This window comes from Prosopis cineraria, unplaced genomic scaffold, assembly GCF_029017545.1.
Source record: "Prosopis cineraria cultivar Desert tree isolate PC_DT_omini unplaced genomic scaffold, ASM2901754v1 PC13, whole genome shotgun sequence".
Classification (NCBI taxonomy): domain Eukaryota; kingdom Viridiplantae; phylum Streptophyta; class Magnoliopsida; order Fabales; family Fabaceae; genus Prosopis; species Prosopis cineraria.
In genome coordinates, this window is record NW_026555344.1 from 40,232,015 (window position 1) to 40,248,962 (window position 16,948).

General features: G+C 33.7%; 2 protein-coding genes across 7 annotated transcripts; one reads left to right on the top strand and one right to left on the bottom strand.

The window, feature by feature from the left end:
* Nucleotides 1-374: 374 nt before the first annotated feature.
* Nucleotides 375-8,741, top strand: LOC129290775 (uncharacterized). 6 transcript variants are annotated; one of them, XM_054927757.1, is made up of 10 exons: nucleotides 375-522; nucleotides 1,340-1,515; nucleotides 2,441-2,794; nucleotides 2,929-3,139; nucleotides 3,965-4,111; nucleotides 4,200-4,324; nucleotides 5,170-5,374; nucleotides 6,508-6,761; nucleotides 7,548-7,620; nucleotides 8,292-8,741. In XM_054927757.1, the coding sequence occupies exons 2-10, from the start codon at nucleotides 1,406-1,408 to the stop codon at nucleotides 8,319-8,321; spliced, it is 1,509 nt and encodes a 502-aa protein (XP_054783732.1). In that variant the 5' UTR covers nucleotides 375-522; nucleotides 1,340-1,405; the 3' UTR covers nucleotides 8,322-8,741. The 6 variants fall into 6 exon arrangements, with proteins under 6 accessions (XP_054783732.1, XP_054783727.1, XP_054783731.1 ...); XM_054927752.1 differs by lacking the exon at nucleotides 8,292-8,741 and having other exon boundaries at nucleotides 376-522; nucleotides 7,548-7,900; XM_054927756.1 differs by lacking the exon at nucleotides 8,292-8,741 and having other exon boundaries at nucleotides 376-522; nucleotides 2,471-2,794; nucleotides 7,548-7,900.
* A 540-nt stretch (nucleotides 8,742-9,281) lies between these two features.
* Nucleotides 9,282-10,916, bottom strand: LOC129291622 (stemmadenine O-acetyltransferase-like). Its single transcript, XM_054929086.1, has 2 exons — nucleotides 9,998-10,916; nucleotides 9,282-9,906 (listed from the first exon to the last, which is right to left on the bottom strand). Exons 1-2 carry the CDS (start codon nucleotides 10,884-10,886, stop codon nucleotides 9,473-9,475), a joined length of 1,323 nt encoding a protein of 440 aa, XP_054785061.1. The 5' UTR covers nucleotides 10,887-10,916; the 3' UTR covers nucleotides 9,282-9,472.
* Nucleotides 10,917-16,948: the final 6,032 nt, after the last annotated feature.

Consider the following 16,948-nt stretch of genomic DNA (forward strand, 5'->3'; position numbering starts at 1 on the left):
CTAACCAAGTCATCAACTTAGTCATCGGACGTGAAGCTTCATTGGATATGATCAAATGTTAGGTTGCAGAACTATCGCGCACTTGAGAATAGCTTCTTCACGTGCATTTTTTTTCCCAAATGCAATAAGAACAAAATGGTTATTACGCGGGTGTAATTTAGATTTAATGCTAGAGACGGATTGTATTTCAGAAATTGTTTGAAGTCCTTTTTAGCAAATGAAATCCTGGTGAGGTTTGTTTGAGCAATTTTCACTGTTTCTTTTAGTTTGGACTTTGGGAATAAATGTCAAGACCCCCCCCTTTCAAAAGTCAAAATTTATTCATTTTTGTGTTTTTTTGTCCGAAAAAAGTTGAACTCTTCCACGATCCTCCACTAAACGGCGCCGTTTCAATGCAGCGGAGACCCAATGGGTGAGTGCTGCTGGGAGAATCCGAACGGCTCCTTGAGTCCTCGGTAATTGTTTTGTACTTTTGTTTTCTCAAACTCTGGGCTACTGAGAGGAGGGCAACGAAGCAATAAGGTACGCACAAATCCAATCTTCATCAATCTCCTTTTTGCTTGGTTCTTAGCTCATTTTGCTTTCTACAACGAAAATTAGGAATATATGTAAGAATAAACAAAACAAATCTAAAGAATCTTCCTCCTATCTTTCACTCAAGCACTGCGTGGACTCAGTGCTTGCCATTCAGTACTCATGGCATTTGCATCTGAATTTTGATCCATGTTGTCTTGATGCAATGCTCTATGGTACTTCACTGTGGACGCATGCGATGTTTAAGCTCAAAATTTGTTTCATTGTCAACGTTTATCCGTATTGTTATTCAGTTTTAAGCTATGTTATACTTATTATGCAGTTATTAATTTTTTTTTTAAAAGAAGAAATGCAAGTATTGGTTCTGTTGCTTCCGTACGCGTGCTGCACGTTAATTGCTGTATTGCTAATTTGAAGTTTTGGATTGACAACAAGACTGAAACGGGTCACATATGCCACTAAACAGTAATAGTTAGACAAGCATTCCCAAGCGTCTCTGAAAGGGTTGGAATTCCTATATACCCACTGTCAGTCGTGTGCAGATTCAGATGGAAGCTTGCTATTATTCCATGTTATGCGATGCTTTTCACATTTTGTATTTTAAGGAGAACCTACTTGAACAACGTCAAAAGTATATGCCAGCCCCTTCTTTTGTCAGTGTCAAATATCTTGGCTCGTATTATTCTGTAATGCTTCCTTGTTTACTATTTCCAGCATATTGGATTTTCTTCTGCTTATGATATTTATTAACGGATTGTGTGCTTGTTCCATTCAATTTCATCTTGCTTCTCGTCGGTGTTTTTAGGTAATCAACAATACTTATTAGGCACTACATGATAATGTGTTGACTGTGGGGCAAGAATTCTTATCAATGGCAGATTGTGTGGCTTCCCCATTGTGTGTTAAGCTGCATATGCTGAGGAGGCCTATTAGAAAGAGAGATTTTTCATTTCAGACTGCAAATTTTGAGACTATTCACAGGTTTTATGCTTCTTACTTCTGCATTTTCCTTCTGTGCATTTCATTTCTCTCAGCTCCATTATATGAGCCCTCCTATTTTGTGCACTAGCTCTGATTTTCATCTCCTTCCTCCTTCCCATTAAACCCCAAGGAGACAAGTAAATGAGAATCCTGACTTAGCAAAATACAAATAATAAATTCTTATGAGGCCCAAAAAGTAAAGTGGTAAATTTTTATAAAATCATGAAAACTCTGAAAATGCAATATTAAACCTTAGTTCATTGTAATAATATGTTCTTGCCAAAATGGAATATCTCAATTGTGCAGGTCTTTCTGTATGAAGTATATTTAAGTGGTTAATGGACTACAGCAGCTCCAATGTTTAAAACAAAATAAAATTTTCTCAGATTGAACTTTCCATAGCTCCAGAGTTCGATGACTGTGTGTGGGATGTTACCTTCAATGAAAATTTCCCTGAAAATGCAATTCAGGGCTGAACATGAAATGTTTTAGCATGGAAAATGGTTTGTTGGCATCTGTTTAATATTTATAGAAAATGAATTTACTTGAAAAAAAATAAAATAAAGAAGCAACCCTTTTCATTATTTAATTATTAAATAGCAGTTCTTCCCTTAAGTACATCCTTTCAAATATTAATAAAAGCTGATAATATCTAAACATTAAGGCTTAGTATGGACTTCTTTTCCCTAATCGGTACGAAATTTTAGTGATCAATGTTTCATCACTAAAAAATTCAGGAGTAAATTTTCAGCGCTTGATTCTTCAATTTTTATAACGTACTCTGGATATAGTTAGCATCAACAAATTTGCTGGTTTATCCTTTTGCTTTCTAATACTAAGTTTGTCAGAGGTGTCGCTATCATGTGGTTATACCAAATGGATAGTCTTCATTTATTTTTCATGAATGGTATTACAAACATGGTAGGTTGACCCAGCCTGTGAATGCTTGTTGTAGAAAGAATTCCAGAAATGGCTGTAAACTTGGTCAGTTCTCTTCATGGAGAATGTTTAAGCTAGGTGCTGATGGTTCCAAAGATTTGAATATCAGTCCTCATCTTCAGGCGACCTCCTTGATGAGCATTGGCTTGGGGACTTTAGTTGATTTTGATGGTGCAACAGCCTCTGATTTGGTGCCAGTTGTTGATCGGGTGCTTTTGATGGCCAGTATATTTCTCACATATATGGCTGGAGTAATTCCTGTTGAGAAATCTTACGCCAGTGGTCAAAAGATCATTTCTGATAAAAATATGGTTGCTGAAACTTCAGACAATTCTGGTAGGTAAGGGTAAGCATGTCGAAGGTGACAAGGTTGAAGTTTTTGTGATATTCATAGATGAAAAATTTATTTGTATTTGAAGACAGGATTATAGTCTGCTTTGGTTAGTTACTTGAGAAACTTTCTCTCTATTGCAGTGCTGTGAAGAATAATTATCAACTTAATTCAAACTATGTCTTGAATGTTGTGAGGGAAAAGCTTTTGAATGCTCTAAACACTTTAGAATACAAGGTTTATTCAGGAGACTGCACCACTCAATGTGTAAAGCGGCCCTTGAGTTTGAATGCTGTTGCTGAAGGTCCAAAGTTACGGTTGCTTTGGGCTGCTTTTGAGCAAATTGAGGAGGAGGCAGGCATTTTTGTTTGTTTTACATTTAAGAATGTTATCTGTATATTAACTTTGGAGTCTGAGATATTTAAATGATAAGAGGAGCAATAGTTCTGTTCTAATAATTGCTTCGAATGTGTTTCCGACCTAACATATCTCTAATAATATTTATTTCAAGTGTGTTGGGATAGTTCTTTACTTAGTTTTTTTGAAATTAAAAAGAAAAAGAAATGCAAAGTGACTGTTCTCTATATTTTTCTAAAATGTGCTAAGAAAATTATGTGCTTCTTCCTTGGGCATAGGTTAATTGCAATTTGATTTTAGAAGTTAGTGTACAATATTGGATAATTAATGCTTTCTAGAAATGGAAATAATTAAATTTGCTTTTGAACACATGCTAATGCTAATTAATATTCCTATGAAGTTTCTTTCTGATTTTAAATATGCATGCCATTGTGGTAAAGTAGGCTAGGTATAGTTACAAGCTCTTTTTATGATCAGATGTGAACATTTTAGAAACTTTGTGGTTTTTGGCTGGCTAATTGAGCTTTGTCCTCAAGGTCAATGCCTTGATTCTTGAATTTTGCATCTCCTCCTATCTTCTCAATATGAGAAAATAAGAATTAAATGAATAAAATTTGCTCATTCTTCATTGATTCATGTATCCAAATGAATTAGTGCATTTTGTGATGACAGTGATGCTTTTCTTTTTCATCCCATCACATTTTTATTTTGATTAAAAAAAAAAACGATTCTTTTAGTTTGTGATTAACTTTTATGAAACTCCTAATTCTTTCAGATTATTTTTTCTATACTGTGATCAACAGTTCTGCTTTTGTTTTCCAGGTTAATAATATCTCAAGCAATGTCAAACTTGTCATTGTGGATGATTGGTTGAGAGTGTTTTCTGAAGTTGTTCAAAGATCTTATTGTTCCATATGTATGGCTTGGCTGGAAAAAGAGTTTTCCCTTGGAAAGAGCACTGCTGAAAAGGTATTTCTGGAAAGTGAATGCATCACATCCCTTTGGCTATCACTGGAATAAAACGCTGATTTTATACTTGTTTCATTCTTGTTCTTAGAAATTTGCTTCTCTGGTACTTGAAAAAGTTAAAGGAGACAGCATTATTGTGCAAAGCATAAAAAAATCTGGCAAGATAGACCTGTATGCAGAATTAATGTGCTATCTTACTTGTGGTTCTTTCAGGTGAGATTATCATTATTTTCTATGTTTTGCTAGCATCATATTTTTCATCTGTACTTGATTGTATTGCTTCTGGTTCACGAACTAGGTTTCGGTTATTTCATTACATGCTGTGAAGTAGAAATGCTTCACAGGTATGTACATGCTTACCCCTTGGCATTTTGTTATGTCTCTAGGATCTTAGTTTTAACTAAAGTGGGTCCCATGCATATGCATTTGTATGGAATCTGGGATAAGCTATATTGTTCACGGCTTATCAATCATGTGATTTCCTACAACTTTTATAGATATATTGACCTTGACGTTTTTTCTGGTGCAAATAGTCAATACTTCACCTAAGTAGTTTAATATCAGTTTAGATGGGTAATCAATGGACGTGCAACTTTGTAAATTAGCTTTGTTATAAATTATTTGGTCATGCATTAGGGCTTTTATCTACATTGTTTTTCATTATACTTCTGTCCTTGCTATTGTGGTTTTCCATGAAATCATAAGCCACAAAATGCAGCAAGGTGTCAATGACAGTAGTTTTCCTTATATTGGGGTATATGGTTTATTAGAATGAAATGACATTGATAAAGACTTGTTTGTCCTGATTAAGAATGCTGTCTTTATGGTGGAATATCTGATATTGGGGCGATTACATGATTTTTGAGTGCCTAGCAATAACCTTTTTAGCCTTGCTAAGTGTTATTAACCATAATGTTTGTTTTGGGCGTATTCTATGATGTTGTGCCAGCCTTTTTGAATCATTACCGTCACCTTTAAAGTTGATTCTCTTGTATTTGATCTTTGATGTGGGATGCTCACCATTCATCATTTTTTAATTGTTTTTTAATATTTACCAGGGAGGATTGTTGCTTTGATCCCTCTTTATTTGCTTTGCATGGGATTTCTATATTGGAGGATTTGGTGATAACATTAGCAGATGAGGTTGCCAGCTTGTATTTGGAGTTCATTTCTGTTGATAGTGACATGTCAAGTGAAACGAATAGGTTAGACTTGTCATTATGTGTTTTTTCCACCAGAGAACTCCAAAAACTACGGAATGAGGTACTTAATTAGCGTACTTTTTCAAGTTTCATGCTTAGGTTAGGGATTAATTATTGTGTTAGTTTCTAAAAGCATGTTACTATTTTCATCATCTATTTTGTGCTAGTTTCTAAATTAATTATTTTGATTAATTTAGTCCTCCATCACCAAAAAAAAAAATAAAAAAAAACTTGAATATCTGGAGAACTTGTATCAGTCAACATCTAAAGATAAACTTTTCTATATGTTGTTAACTGTATTGATTACTCCCCCAATCTTTTTTTCCTGTAAAAATTAAATGCAAGTTCCTTTTAGCTGAATGTTTTAGATTTTTGTCCTTTGGAGTGGTTTTTTTCCTCATTAGCTGTGTTTTTCATTTGTAATTATTTTTGGTTACTGTCTCAAATTATGGTTTGGAACCATTGTATAAAATTCTTCTTGTTTGAATGACCTGAGTTGGTTTCCCCCTTTTTGCTTAATATTTTATGATGGTGGGAGGGGTTAGGTGTTTATAATCTCTAGCTGTCATTTATGAACAAATTCTATTCATATTGCTGGATGCCATATAATGTTTTTGTTATTGCACTAACCAATCAAAATGACATCTTCGTAAATCAGGCTATTTTGAGACTTGGGTCAATTTTCTAAGGTGTTATGGATTATTTTATTTGCATGCACCTCTCGTTATAAACATGATGCCTTTTTCCCCCCTCTCTCATTCACGTTTCAAAGGATCTGTCCTGTGCATTACTTTAACAAATCAATGTAAGGAAAGACGATATTTTAACTCTGTATGCCTATTGTTTTCAAAATCCTCTTGATCGAGATTCAATCCACTTCCATCATCATCATGTCTTTCCCATCTGTGCGGAACTTTCTTTTGACATTATTTTCCTTGTGTTGTATGAAAAATGTAAATTACACCTGTTGTGATCAAAATACTTCTGTTGTCCATTGTGTTTTTGTTCAGTCCCAAATGATGTCAGATCTGTAAGATTTTAATTCTTAAGATTAGGAATTAATTGAGTCAGTTATATGCTTGCAAACTGAATCGGGTTCATGTACTATTTAAGATATACTAATTTCTTATATTTTATCTTTCTTTTCAAACTTTGTGTGAAATTTCAACAAGACTTTGACAAATTCTCCGTTAGGTAGCCTTGAACCATTGGTTGTACCACAACATGGATACGGTTGTGTCAATGTTTGAGGATCGCTTTGATTTGTGCACTCTGGAGAGTCGACCCATTGATCTACCATGCAATAGCCAGACTGAAAATCAAGGCTGGTGGAAGAGGTTAACACAGAGAAAATCGAATACTGTGTCATCCAAATTACATTACATTGTCATAAGCAGTTTCTCCATGGCTGTAAAGCGAACTAAGGAATTAAGAGCCCTGACAGGATGGTATTTTTCTTCCACACTTATTTTCTTTCAAGCATGAAACAAAGATGCAAAGACATAATGAATTTACAATGCTTGCATGCTTTTTCAATACGTGCCTTATTTGAATCCTAAGAATCCTTGGAATAATCATTTTACCATTCCTTTTCATCTGTGGCATACGTACTTATGTACATATTCTTTTTTGATAAAAGCTTAAATGCATATTGATGGACACTAAATTAGTATGTGATACCTGAATTCTAGATTAAGAAGTATGACATGCTTTCGATGTATCTAAGCAGCTGGTTTTTACACCTCAATGACTTTCTTTGGAGGGTTTCCCTCCTCAATTAAGAGCCTATCAATTGTCAAAGTTGGTGGTTGACCTTTCTTGAAAGGACTATCTATGGAGGGTTTTAAGGGGTAAGGAAATTGGGTGAAAGTGTCGCAGGGTGTAGCCATGGGGATGTTGACTTTCCCTTTGGGGGGATAATTGAGTAATATGATATGTCCTATAGAATATTTGAGTAGTATAATAGTTACTGTTTCCCTTATTTGGAAGCACTTTCTCCTTCAAATATTCAAAGAAACATATCTTAATCAACTACATTTGATAAACAAGAAAACATTGATTCAAAAGAAATACTCATATTTCATGGTCTCATATCTTGATAGTTGATAATACTATTTATGGCTACAAAATGGAAGGGGAAGATGCTGTTCGTATTTGTCCAAATTTAATTTCCCTCCATTCTTCAATATTATTTGCATGATGGGTTTCTGCTGCTGATGATCTATGTATTGCAGGCGATATTACTTCAGCCTTTTCCTTGAATTTTCTGACATCGCCATGCCTCTTATAAGAGCTATTATTGATAAAGTAAGTGAGGCTATATCTTTCTTTTTGGTTTGCTTGATCGGAAGGTCTTTAGGACTCATTTACACAGGCATTAGGCAGTCCCTCACGTGGAAGTGAGATAAATGGTACATATTTTTGCAGTGCCATTATATCTTTGTTATTTTAGAAGTACTATCTTGTTCCAACTTATTTTGGTTGTTTGAGGCTTCCTAAGTTTTAACTGTTCTGTAAATCTGAAAAGCCACTTCCACTAAATTTGAATTGAGTTCAGCTCGACGTAATAGCAAATTTTTTTAGGTCATTACCAGAGGTAATAGCAATTAGCATTACATGTTTATTTGTCGGAGTGGCATAATCCGTGCTTCCATATCTCTTTCCCCGTTGGAACTCTAGAGCGATATAAAAGAGAAAAAAACTTGTATCGCAGAAGTTGCCCCTTAAATATCCTTTCAGGGTTCGATTTTTGGAGGTGTGTTTGTCAAAGTATCGCTTGGGAGACGATAATCCCTTAAATAGTGCTCAAATTTCTCGATGGATTAAGTTCACGGTTGTTGGCGATGAGAATATCTTGGATTAAAAAAAAAAAAATGCCATAGGTGTGGATTTTTTTTTTTTTTAAAAGAGATACCTAGGGGAATTACTCCCTAAGCAAAACGAAGGCCTGAGATGGCCCAATCTTTCTTATCTTCAAGGATACTAAGCAAGGGAAGGGGGGATCATGAAGCTCGAAGCTGCTACGAGGGAAGCTCAACACATAGGTTGCAAGAAATCAGCTGTGCTATTAGTCTCTGGATACACATGGTTGATGATCACCTGCCAGTTTTGATTCAGCAGTCTCCTAATACACCTAACAAGGTTGGAGTAGGCATTAGAACGAGGTCATATCTGGAGCAGCAAATCAATAGCATCATGGGAATCCATTTCCAAAAAAACATGATTATAGCTCTTTTTTTTTTTTTGAATACAAAGCCACGAATAGCCATATTACAACGAAAAATTACATCAAAACAAGGAATTGACACCTTGTCGGTAGATCATCAAGAATCAAAACATTAATTTATATTTTGAAACTTAATGAGTAAGTCAATTTGTATAATTGTTGGTTTCTCTAAATATATGATTGGTGATAATTCAGTTTTTCATGATGAGGCATTTAATTTTTTTTTATAGTTTCGTCGAGAGGACCTTTGCTCAGATGTAAACTGTCATAAATTCCCCAAAGCTCATGCCATGGGTATGATTTTAGTGAAAATTTTATGGTTCTTCAATTAAAATTATACGTTTCGCTAATTACAAATATCACACGGCTCTCATATTTTGGTTCGATTGAGAAAGCCAAACATCCTGGTCAATATGGATTAAATCATGTCTCCTAATTCAGGGTTGACATTTTTATTTTGAGGCCACAATATTGCATTTATTTATTAATAATAAAATGCATAACTATTTTATTCGTTAAATTCTTTTAATTTCTAGTTAGAAAATAAAGTAATATATCCATTATCATATTTAAGATGAAAGATTGATTGCATATCACTGAGATTGAATGTTGGCTCTTGCATGCGTGGACATTTAGAACAAGTATTATGATCTCCCAAATTATAAAGAAAATGAAATCAGTGACATATAATAGAATTAAACTATTTTCACAGAGACGGAAAATTCCACCAATTCAACCTGCATAACATCAATACAATTATAAAGATTCCATTTATGTTTGAATCATTCACTTCCAGCAATTCATATAAACCCAAAAGCAACATCATATAATTTATATTCAAATGCTGGTTTCACTCCTCACACCAAATTAGTTAGCAAACATATAGTAGCTGGTAGTCTCAGCAGGATGAGCACACCAAAAAAAAAAAAAAAATTATAGATCAAAAGAAGCAAACTGAAGAAGCTCTGGGCAGTGCTGAAATTGAGGCATATGAAGGTCATCCAAGGTGACCCATGCCTCTATTGATCCATCCCCATATTTTGTGGGCATTAAAATGATGACGTTCTTTATGGGAACTCCAATGGTACATGTCCAGGTTGGCTTCCCCCATCCGAAGTTTGTTTCATACAGACCAAACCTTATCCAGCTGCTAAAGCTATAACAAGGAACACCCTCTTCCCCCACCAAATACATCACTTCTTTCAATGATTTAACAATCTCACCAACCCCTTCACTACTGCCTCCTTGTAGCTTCCTCACATATTCTCTATCCATTCTCTTTATGGTTTTCCTCACCACCTCCGCCAAATCTCTCAGTTCTACCTCCCTTCCCACCAATGCGGAAATAGCTTGTTGCCACAGATTACCTTCAAAACCACAAGAGAACAACAATACTCAATAGTAATTATAAGAAAGAAATCCTTATTAACTAGTAGCCAACAATTCAGTGAAAGCTACCGACGGAGTTTTCCGGCAACGGTGGTGCCATGCGGCTACGAATATTGATTGCATGTGACACCATGGATTGATGAGCTCCTCCTGCAACTTTCATGGCAGATTTCCATATGAGAGCAGTCACGGCTTCAACTCTGGTAGGTTCACAGTTACATCCACCAGAAACTAATTTATCTTTGAGTTCACTCAAGCTTTTTCCGCTAAACAAAAATCTTCTAGTGGAAATGTTCTTCTCCCTAATCATACCACTCGCTATGTTCATCTCTATATCTCTTGCTGGGAAAAGAAATGAAGCATCCATATTAGGAGGAGAATTGCAAAAGTCATTTCCATCTGCCACTGCTTTTTCAGACCAAGCTTGAAGGAATGAAGCTATGGTTGCCCCATCACAAACCTTGTGCGAAATACACACGCCGATCGCTACACTTCCACAGCTAAACTCAGTAACCTGGACTTCCATTATAAAAGGATATTCCTCATTCTCTAGCTGTGGGTTGTAAGGATCTAATGGAAGGAACATTTTAATCTCACTGGGTTGTGGATTATGATTATTACTCTGGAGAAAATCCGAGAGCGTGAGTGAAGTTCTAGCCTCAAGATACAGAGCACCTTCATCGTTGCAATCCACGTAGGCATTGCTTTTATTTCCTTTGGATCTTCCACAAAATGGGTAATAAAGAGTGAGAACTTGTGATAAAGAAGCCTTCAACTTATCAGATATTTTGCTGAAATCATGATCAGGGGGAGAATAGAAGAGGACAATGGGAACGTAAAAGGGAGGGGCTAACTGATCGAGTAGAGAGAGTTTGAAGTGTTGAAGGTGAGATGGGGTTGGAGATGACGGCTTTATGGTGTTTTGGGACACAATATCAGCTTTCGCTACTACCGCCATCTCTGCTGCAGATCTGCGTGGGAGAGCTGGTTAAAGCCTTAAATACAAAAAACTAGAGGAGTGCTGGTCAAAAGGAATATTATAGTTAACTCGTTTTGGAAAAGTATAGGTAGGGGGAGAGGCACTTGGATTCGGCAATCCATTAGGTAGGAAATAGAAAATTAACCTTTATGTGTAGTGTTTTCAACGTTTGATGTCGAAGTTGTGAGGCCGGAACAAAATTTTGGCATAAATCCACTACTACATTCATGTTCACACGTTAAATTAAAACACCCTGGACTCTGGCCGAGAGTAAGAAAAAAGAAGAAAACAAATAAGACCAATCATGAGAGCTTTGCTTTGGATGAAACGTATAGCTCTTTGCTTAAACTTATTTATGTTAACAAAATTTGATTATAAACAACTTTTAACTATAAATCCGCTTACACATGAAATTTAGTTATAGGGAGAATAGCATATAAGATCCACTCAAGGAACATAATTATTGTGGAGGCTTAATGAATTCTAATGGGATGTCCAGAAGCTTTAAGTGCAATTACTTTGCTCTTTGAAATAACTTGATAGCCTTTATGAATGAAAAGGTCTTAAATGTAAACCCACATGGACTCTTATAAACAAATAGATTTTTTTTTGTAAATAATTAAATTTAATTTTTCTTATTTATGAACCTTCTATTATTAATTTTCTTTAGTTAACATGTAAATTTTCTTCTCTTTAAATACAAGTGTAAGCTCACATGACTTCTTACAAATAAACAGATTTTTTTGTTGTGAATAATTGAAATTTTCTTGATATTTTATTAACTTTGTGTTGTTAATTTTCTCAAATACAAATGTAATTCTATGCGGATTCTTGTGAATAAAAAGATTTTTTGTTGTAAATAATTAGACTTTTCTTATTATTTATGGGCCTTCCGTTATGTTATTAATTTTATTTGATTAACTTATAAATTTTTTCAAGTAAAAGAATAAATTCTCACGGGCTCTTGTGAATAATTAGAATTTTTATTATAAATAATTATATTTTTTTATTATTTATAGAATTTTTGTTCTTAATTTTATTTGGTTAACTTGTATTTTTCAAGTACAAGTATAAAGATATATTAATTTCTTGTGAATAAATGGATTTCTAGTTGTAAATAATTAAACCTTTTTTTTATTATTTATGAACCTTCTATTATTAATTTCCTTTGAGCATGTGTATTTTTACTCATTAATGGTACCTCAATCTTTGCATCTTGAAAAATAATTGTACTTGAGGCCTTTGGCTTGCAGAATATTCATTGGGCATGGAGAATAATTATGTTCCTTAGGTGGGCTTCATATGTGAATTTCCCTTAGTTATATCTACAGATTTCCGTCTTTACCCTTAGGCTCAATTGTCACATGAGTTAAATTAGAAAGAGACTATTTTTGTCAATAATTTTTTAATGGGGGATGTCATGTGCGAAAGTCAAAATGAAATAAAGTTTGTAACCTCTTTTATTTTGAAACAGTGTTAGCTAGAGAAAGTGGCATATATTTTAAAACAAAGGGAGTATAATATCAAGAAACATCTAACTTCAATGTCTAGGAAATGATTATCAGTGAATTAATATGTTTATGCTATGATATTTTTGTGTTGTTGTTCTTATTATTATATATAAGGTTAAAGGGCAATTTTGTCCCAAAACTATTGGCACAAGAGTAATGGTATTTTAAATTTTTATATGGTGCAATTCGTCTCTTCAACTTTTGAAATTGATATATTGAACACCATGTCGTTAAAAAACTAACTTTGACTATTAGCGGGCTTTAAAATTATAAGAAAAGACATAAAAATTATAAAAAAAAGGATTAATAAAATTATACATAAGTACCCTATAAAAAATTAATATTAATTGAGTCTCCTAAATTATATATAAATAACATTATATAAATGTTATTTCTTATAAGCCAAAATACAATTTTGACCAACTATTATTTTAAAAATTTAGTCAATATTAATTTTTTTATAAGGTATTAATTTGCAATTTTATGTGTCATTTTTATAATTTTTAGGTCTATTTTTATAATTTTTCAGTCAACTAATGGTTAAAATAACTTTTTTAATGGTAAGATGCTTAATGCATTATTTTAAAAATTTTTAAAAAATTACAACATATAAAAATTTAGGATAACCTGTGAGTGAATAGTTAAAAGATAGAAAAATGGTCTTTATTTCTTATATATATTTACTTCTAAGTACTAATACTTGAAAGTACTTGAACCAACTGATTTTTTTTTTATGACCAAACACCTAAAAAACTAATAAAAGTTCTGCTAAATTAATTATTAATCAAATTTTAAAAATATATGATTTCTCATCCTCTCTTGAAAACTTGATTGGAGCGGCCATCAAATTTTTCGATTACTTTCATGATCTCTCCCATTTTTTTTTCAGCGCAACATCAGGGATGAATGCAAGGGAGGGCCGGGGGGGGGGGGGGGTGGTGCTGACCCCCCACAATTTCACCACCGGGGGGGGTGGTGCTGACCCCCCACAATTTCACCACCTCTTTGAATTTTTTTTTTTTAAATTTTGCATGTAAAAATCATAAACATTAGTATTAGCCCCTCATATTTTAAGTAGTTTTAAATATCCCCCCCTCCCCCAAAATACTTGTTTTTGGATTCGTCACTGCGCAGCATGACTCAAACTATTATTTGCCACGGAAACTCTTGTTAATGACCAAAGAAAATTTGCTGACCCAGATCTCCTTCAGGTGCTAAAGTGAGCTGCATGTAGTAAGCTTCTTAATTGAAGCCCAAAATCAAGCAACCTTTAGCATATCGATCCGGTGACTCCTCATGATGGTGAACAAGAACGCACCCTTTGAGTTCCAGAACACCAAGCTCATGACCGGCCTTCTTGACCAATCATGATCGAAGGACCCTTCGAACTCTCCCTCGACTGTTCCATCAAAATTATAACTTTGCTACTTTAAAATCTCATACCAATCTTTCACTGAAATATGATTTGGTGTTCAAACCTTAACTATTTAAACATTTATTATGATAGAAAAGTGTTTACTATGATAATAAAAAAGCAAACCAATTTTCAAAACATTACTATAATAAATAATGATTTATTGTGATAGAAAAAACCTTATATATTAATTTTTAAACCTTATCATGGTAGAAAAAATGACTACCATATGATTAAGAATTAAAATAATTTTCGTAAAGTTTATGATGGTAACAAAAAAAAAAAAAAACCATGATCCAAGTATACAAATAATTTTCATAATTTTCATAAATTTTCACAGCCATCAAGTGACTCAAGTATACAACTATAACAAATACACCAAACTCTAGTTGGATGACCACACTCTCCAAACATAAGGTAATCTTCAATATCCAAAATGGGTCTGAACAATGCTTTTCACATCTTAATACCATGATTCAACCAAAGTCCACTCTAAAGTGTACATTTGACTACAACAGATCCACATTTGACATCATCTAGCAAACATAACCAAAATAAAAGGAAAAGCAAAGCTAAAGTTGGGTTACAATCACCTAACATAATTGTGTAGTCATAACTAACTAATCAAGATTCCAACAAAATTGATCTATCAACATTTCAAGTGAACAATCAAGACCATGAGGAATAGATAAAGTCCTCATGATAAGGCATGCTGAGTTAATCAAAAGCCATGAGGGACAAACAAAATTGTAACAGTCCTTACCTTTAGATTGAGCCAACTCATATCACTATAGTGGAAGCCAGCTTTTTCTAATGTGGTGTTTGAGTTATTTTTCACCCCACCGAAGAGGTCTTTTGAAATCTTTCCAAACTCAAACCTCCAACCTTTATTACCTTAATGAAGTTGAGGCTAAGTCTGATATTATTGATTGAGAAATAACCTAAGTACCACCTTAGAAAAAGTTGGCTTCTGCTGTAGTGATGTGAGTTGGCCCAGTTTAAAAGACCCCTGATAAAGTGGGGTGAGGACTGTTACACTTAGACTATAGGTAGTAGGGGTACACTTATAACCTATTGCTTATGCATATAGTTAATAGTTTTTCATCTTGTGGAAATAGTTTCTGACTGTTGCCATAGAACAAAAATATTGTAGTGAAACAAAAACACAATCAAACAAATTTATGCTTCCAAACAATAATTGTACTAAACATAGTATTGATATACATATATATATATATAGTTCATCCTACTTGGCAATTCATTAATTTCCAAGAAAATATATTCCTCCCAAACATAAAATGATTTTCCAAACATAAAATGATTTTCCAAACATAATAAAATCACACATAATCAATCACAAGCATGCAAAATCACATATTAATAATGGTTACCTTGTGGTTTGGTCAACAAGTTCCCTTTCAAAACACTACTTTTAGCACACTCTTGATCAATACAATTTACACAAGTATTTCATAACATGTAATATTGATTTCTCATTTGAAATCAATAAATAACTATAATTATAAAGTTAGAAAGTCTAGGCCTAACCCACAATTAGCATTAAATTAAGATTATCATCCATTTTAGCCATTCCATACTTCTCTCTAAAATTCCCATATATACACTCATAAATTATAATTAAGTCACAAATAACTCATAAAACCACAATTTCATCAATTGATATTCCTAAATTCGCCCAAAAATGTCATGAAAGATTAAATCACCATTCCAAAACCTTAAAAACATTTATCTCTACTCAAATAAACATTTAATCATTAGAAAACATCTTAAAATTGCAGATTTAGCCTCAGATTCAAAGTCAAAAGTTTAAAGTTTAATGAAAAATCTCTAATTTTGAAATCCAACCTTAAAGAAATGTTTCTTAATATTTATTATTCTCCTAAAAACCTCAAAAAAAAAAAATAATAAATCATCATAGCTTCGAATTATCTACCATATAGGAAAACCCTAATATAAAAATAATCTCCAAACTCAAAGAAAAATAGGTAAAATGGTAGAGTGGGAGGCCAGAAGCTTACTGCAAGTGATCTTCAAGCTCTAAGCCCTTCTAAAGCTCTAAGATATCGTTCCCTAATAGAGTGAAAATTACTCCTCTATTTTCTCCCACTCCTTTCACACATTTTGATCTAATTTTCAAAATAAGGTATTTTATCTACATTTTCAATAACGGCAAATCGTGGCTTGTGTATTTCATAATAGCTAATGGTTGAAGCCATGTATTAGGTTCAACTATGGATAGTTGAAGCCGTATGCTGGGTTCAACTGTAGATGGTCTTGAATAGAGGTCATTGCATTAAACAGCGAGGCTTGATTATGGACAGCAATAAACAAAGTCACCACATATTTCCCAATTCATCATCAAACTTCAATTTAACCACTCTAAGTACCAAGCAAACAACATATTTAGATTCCTAGTTATTTATTAACCTTAATAAACCTCAAATTAGCATAATCCCCTCATTAAAATCTCAATAAAAATTAAGATGTCAAAGTAATCACACCTTGGCTCAGAAGCTAACACTACTATAGAAAACAATTTCACGTTGTCTTTTCACATCGATTATGTAGAAAACCAATGTTAAAAAAAGGTGGTGACTAAGTTGTGAATAAGTAAAATAATTTTAATATTGGTTTTCATGAAAACTGACGTTAAAACTACATTCTATGTTAGTCACGATGAAAACTAACATGGAATATCCAAAAATAAGAAAAAAAAATTTATACATTCCATGTTAGTTCATCCTTGAACTGACATGGAATGAGAAAACCACAATGATTTTTTTAAAAAATTGACCTAGCTTTCCTTTGAAAAGCTGTTTAAATTCCTCTCACCAATCATTTCCCCTAAACGTCAGTTATCAAGCGCGCGCGCGCGCGCACACACACACACACACACACACTCTCTCTCTCTCTCTCGGCCTGTTCTTTCAAACTCCCTCCCATAATTGAAAATCCTCAACCTTTGTCGTCAAAGTTGCCATCCATCAAATCTCCATTGTTGTTTGTCGAGTTTTTTTCATCAAGTCCTCCATCCATTGAGTTCACACCATTCGTCATCTCTTGACTTGCTATTCATTCATTTGTGGGTTAACTCA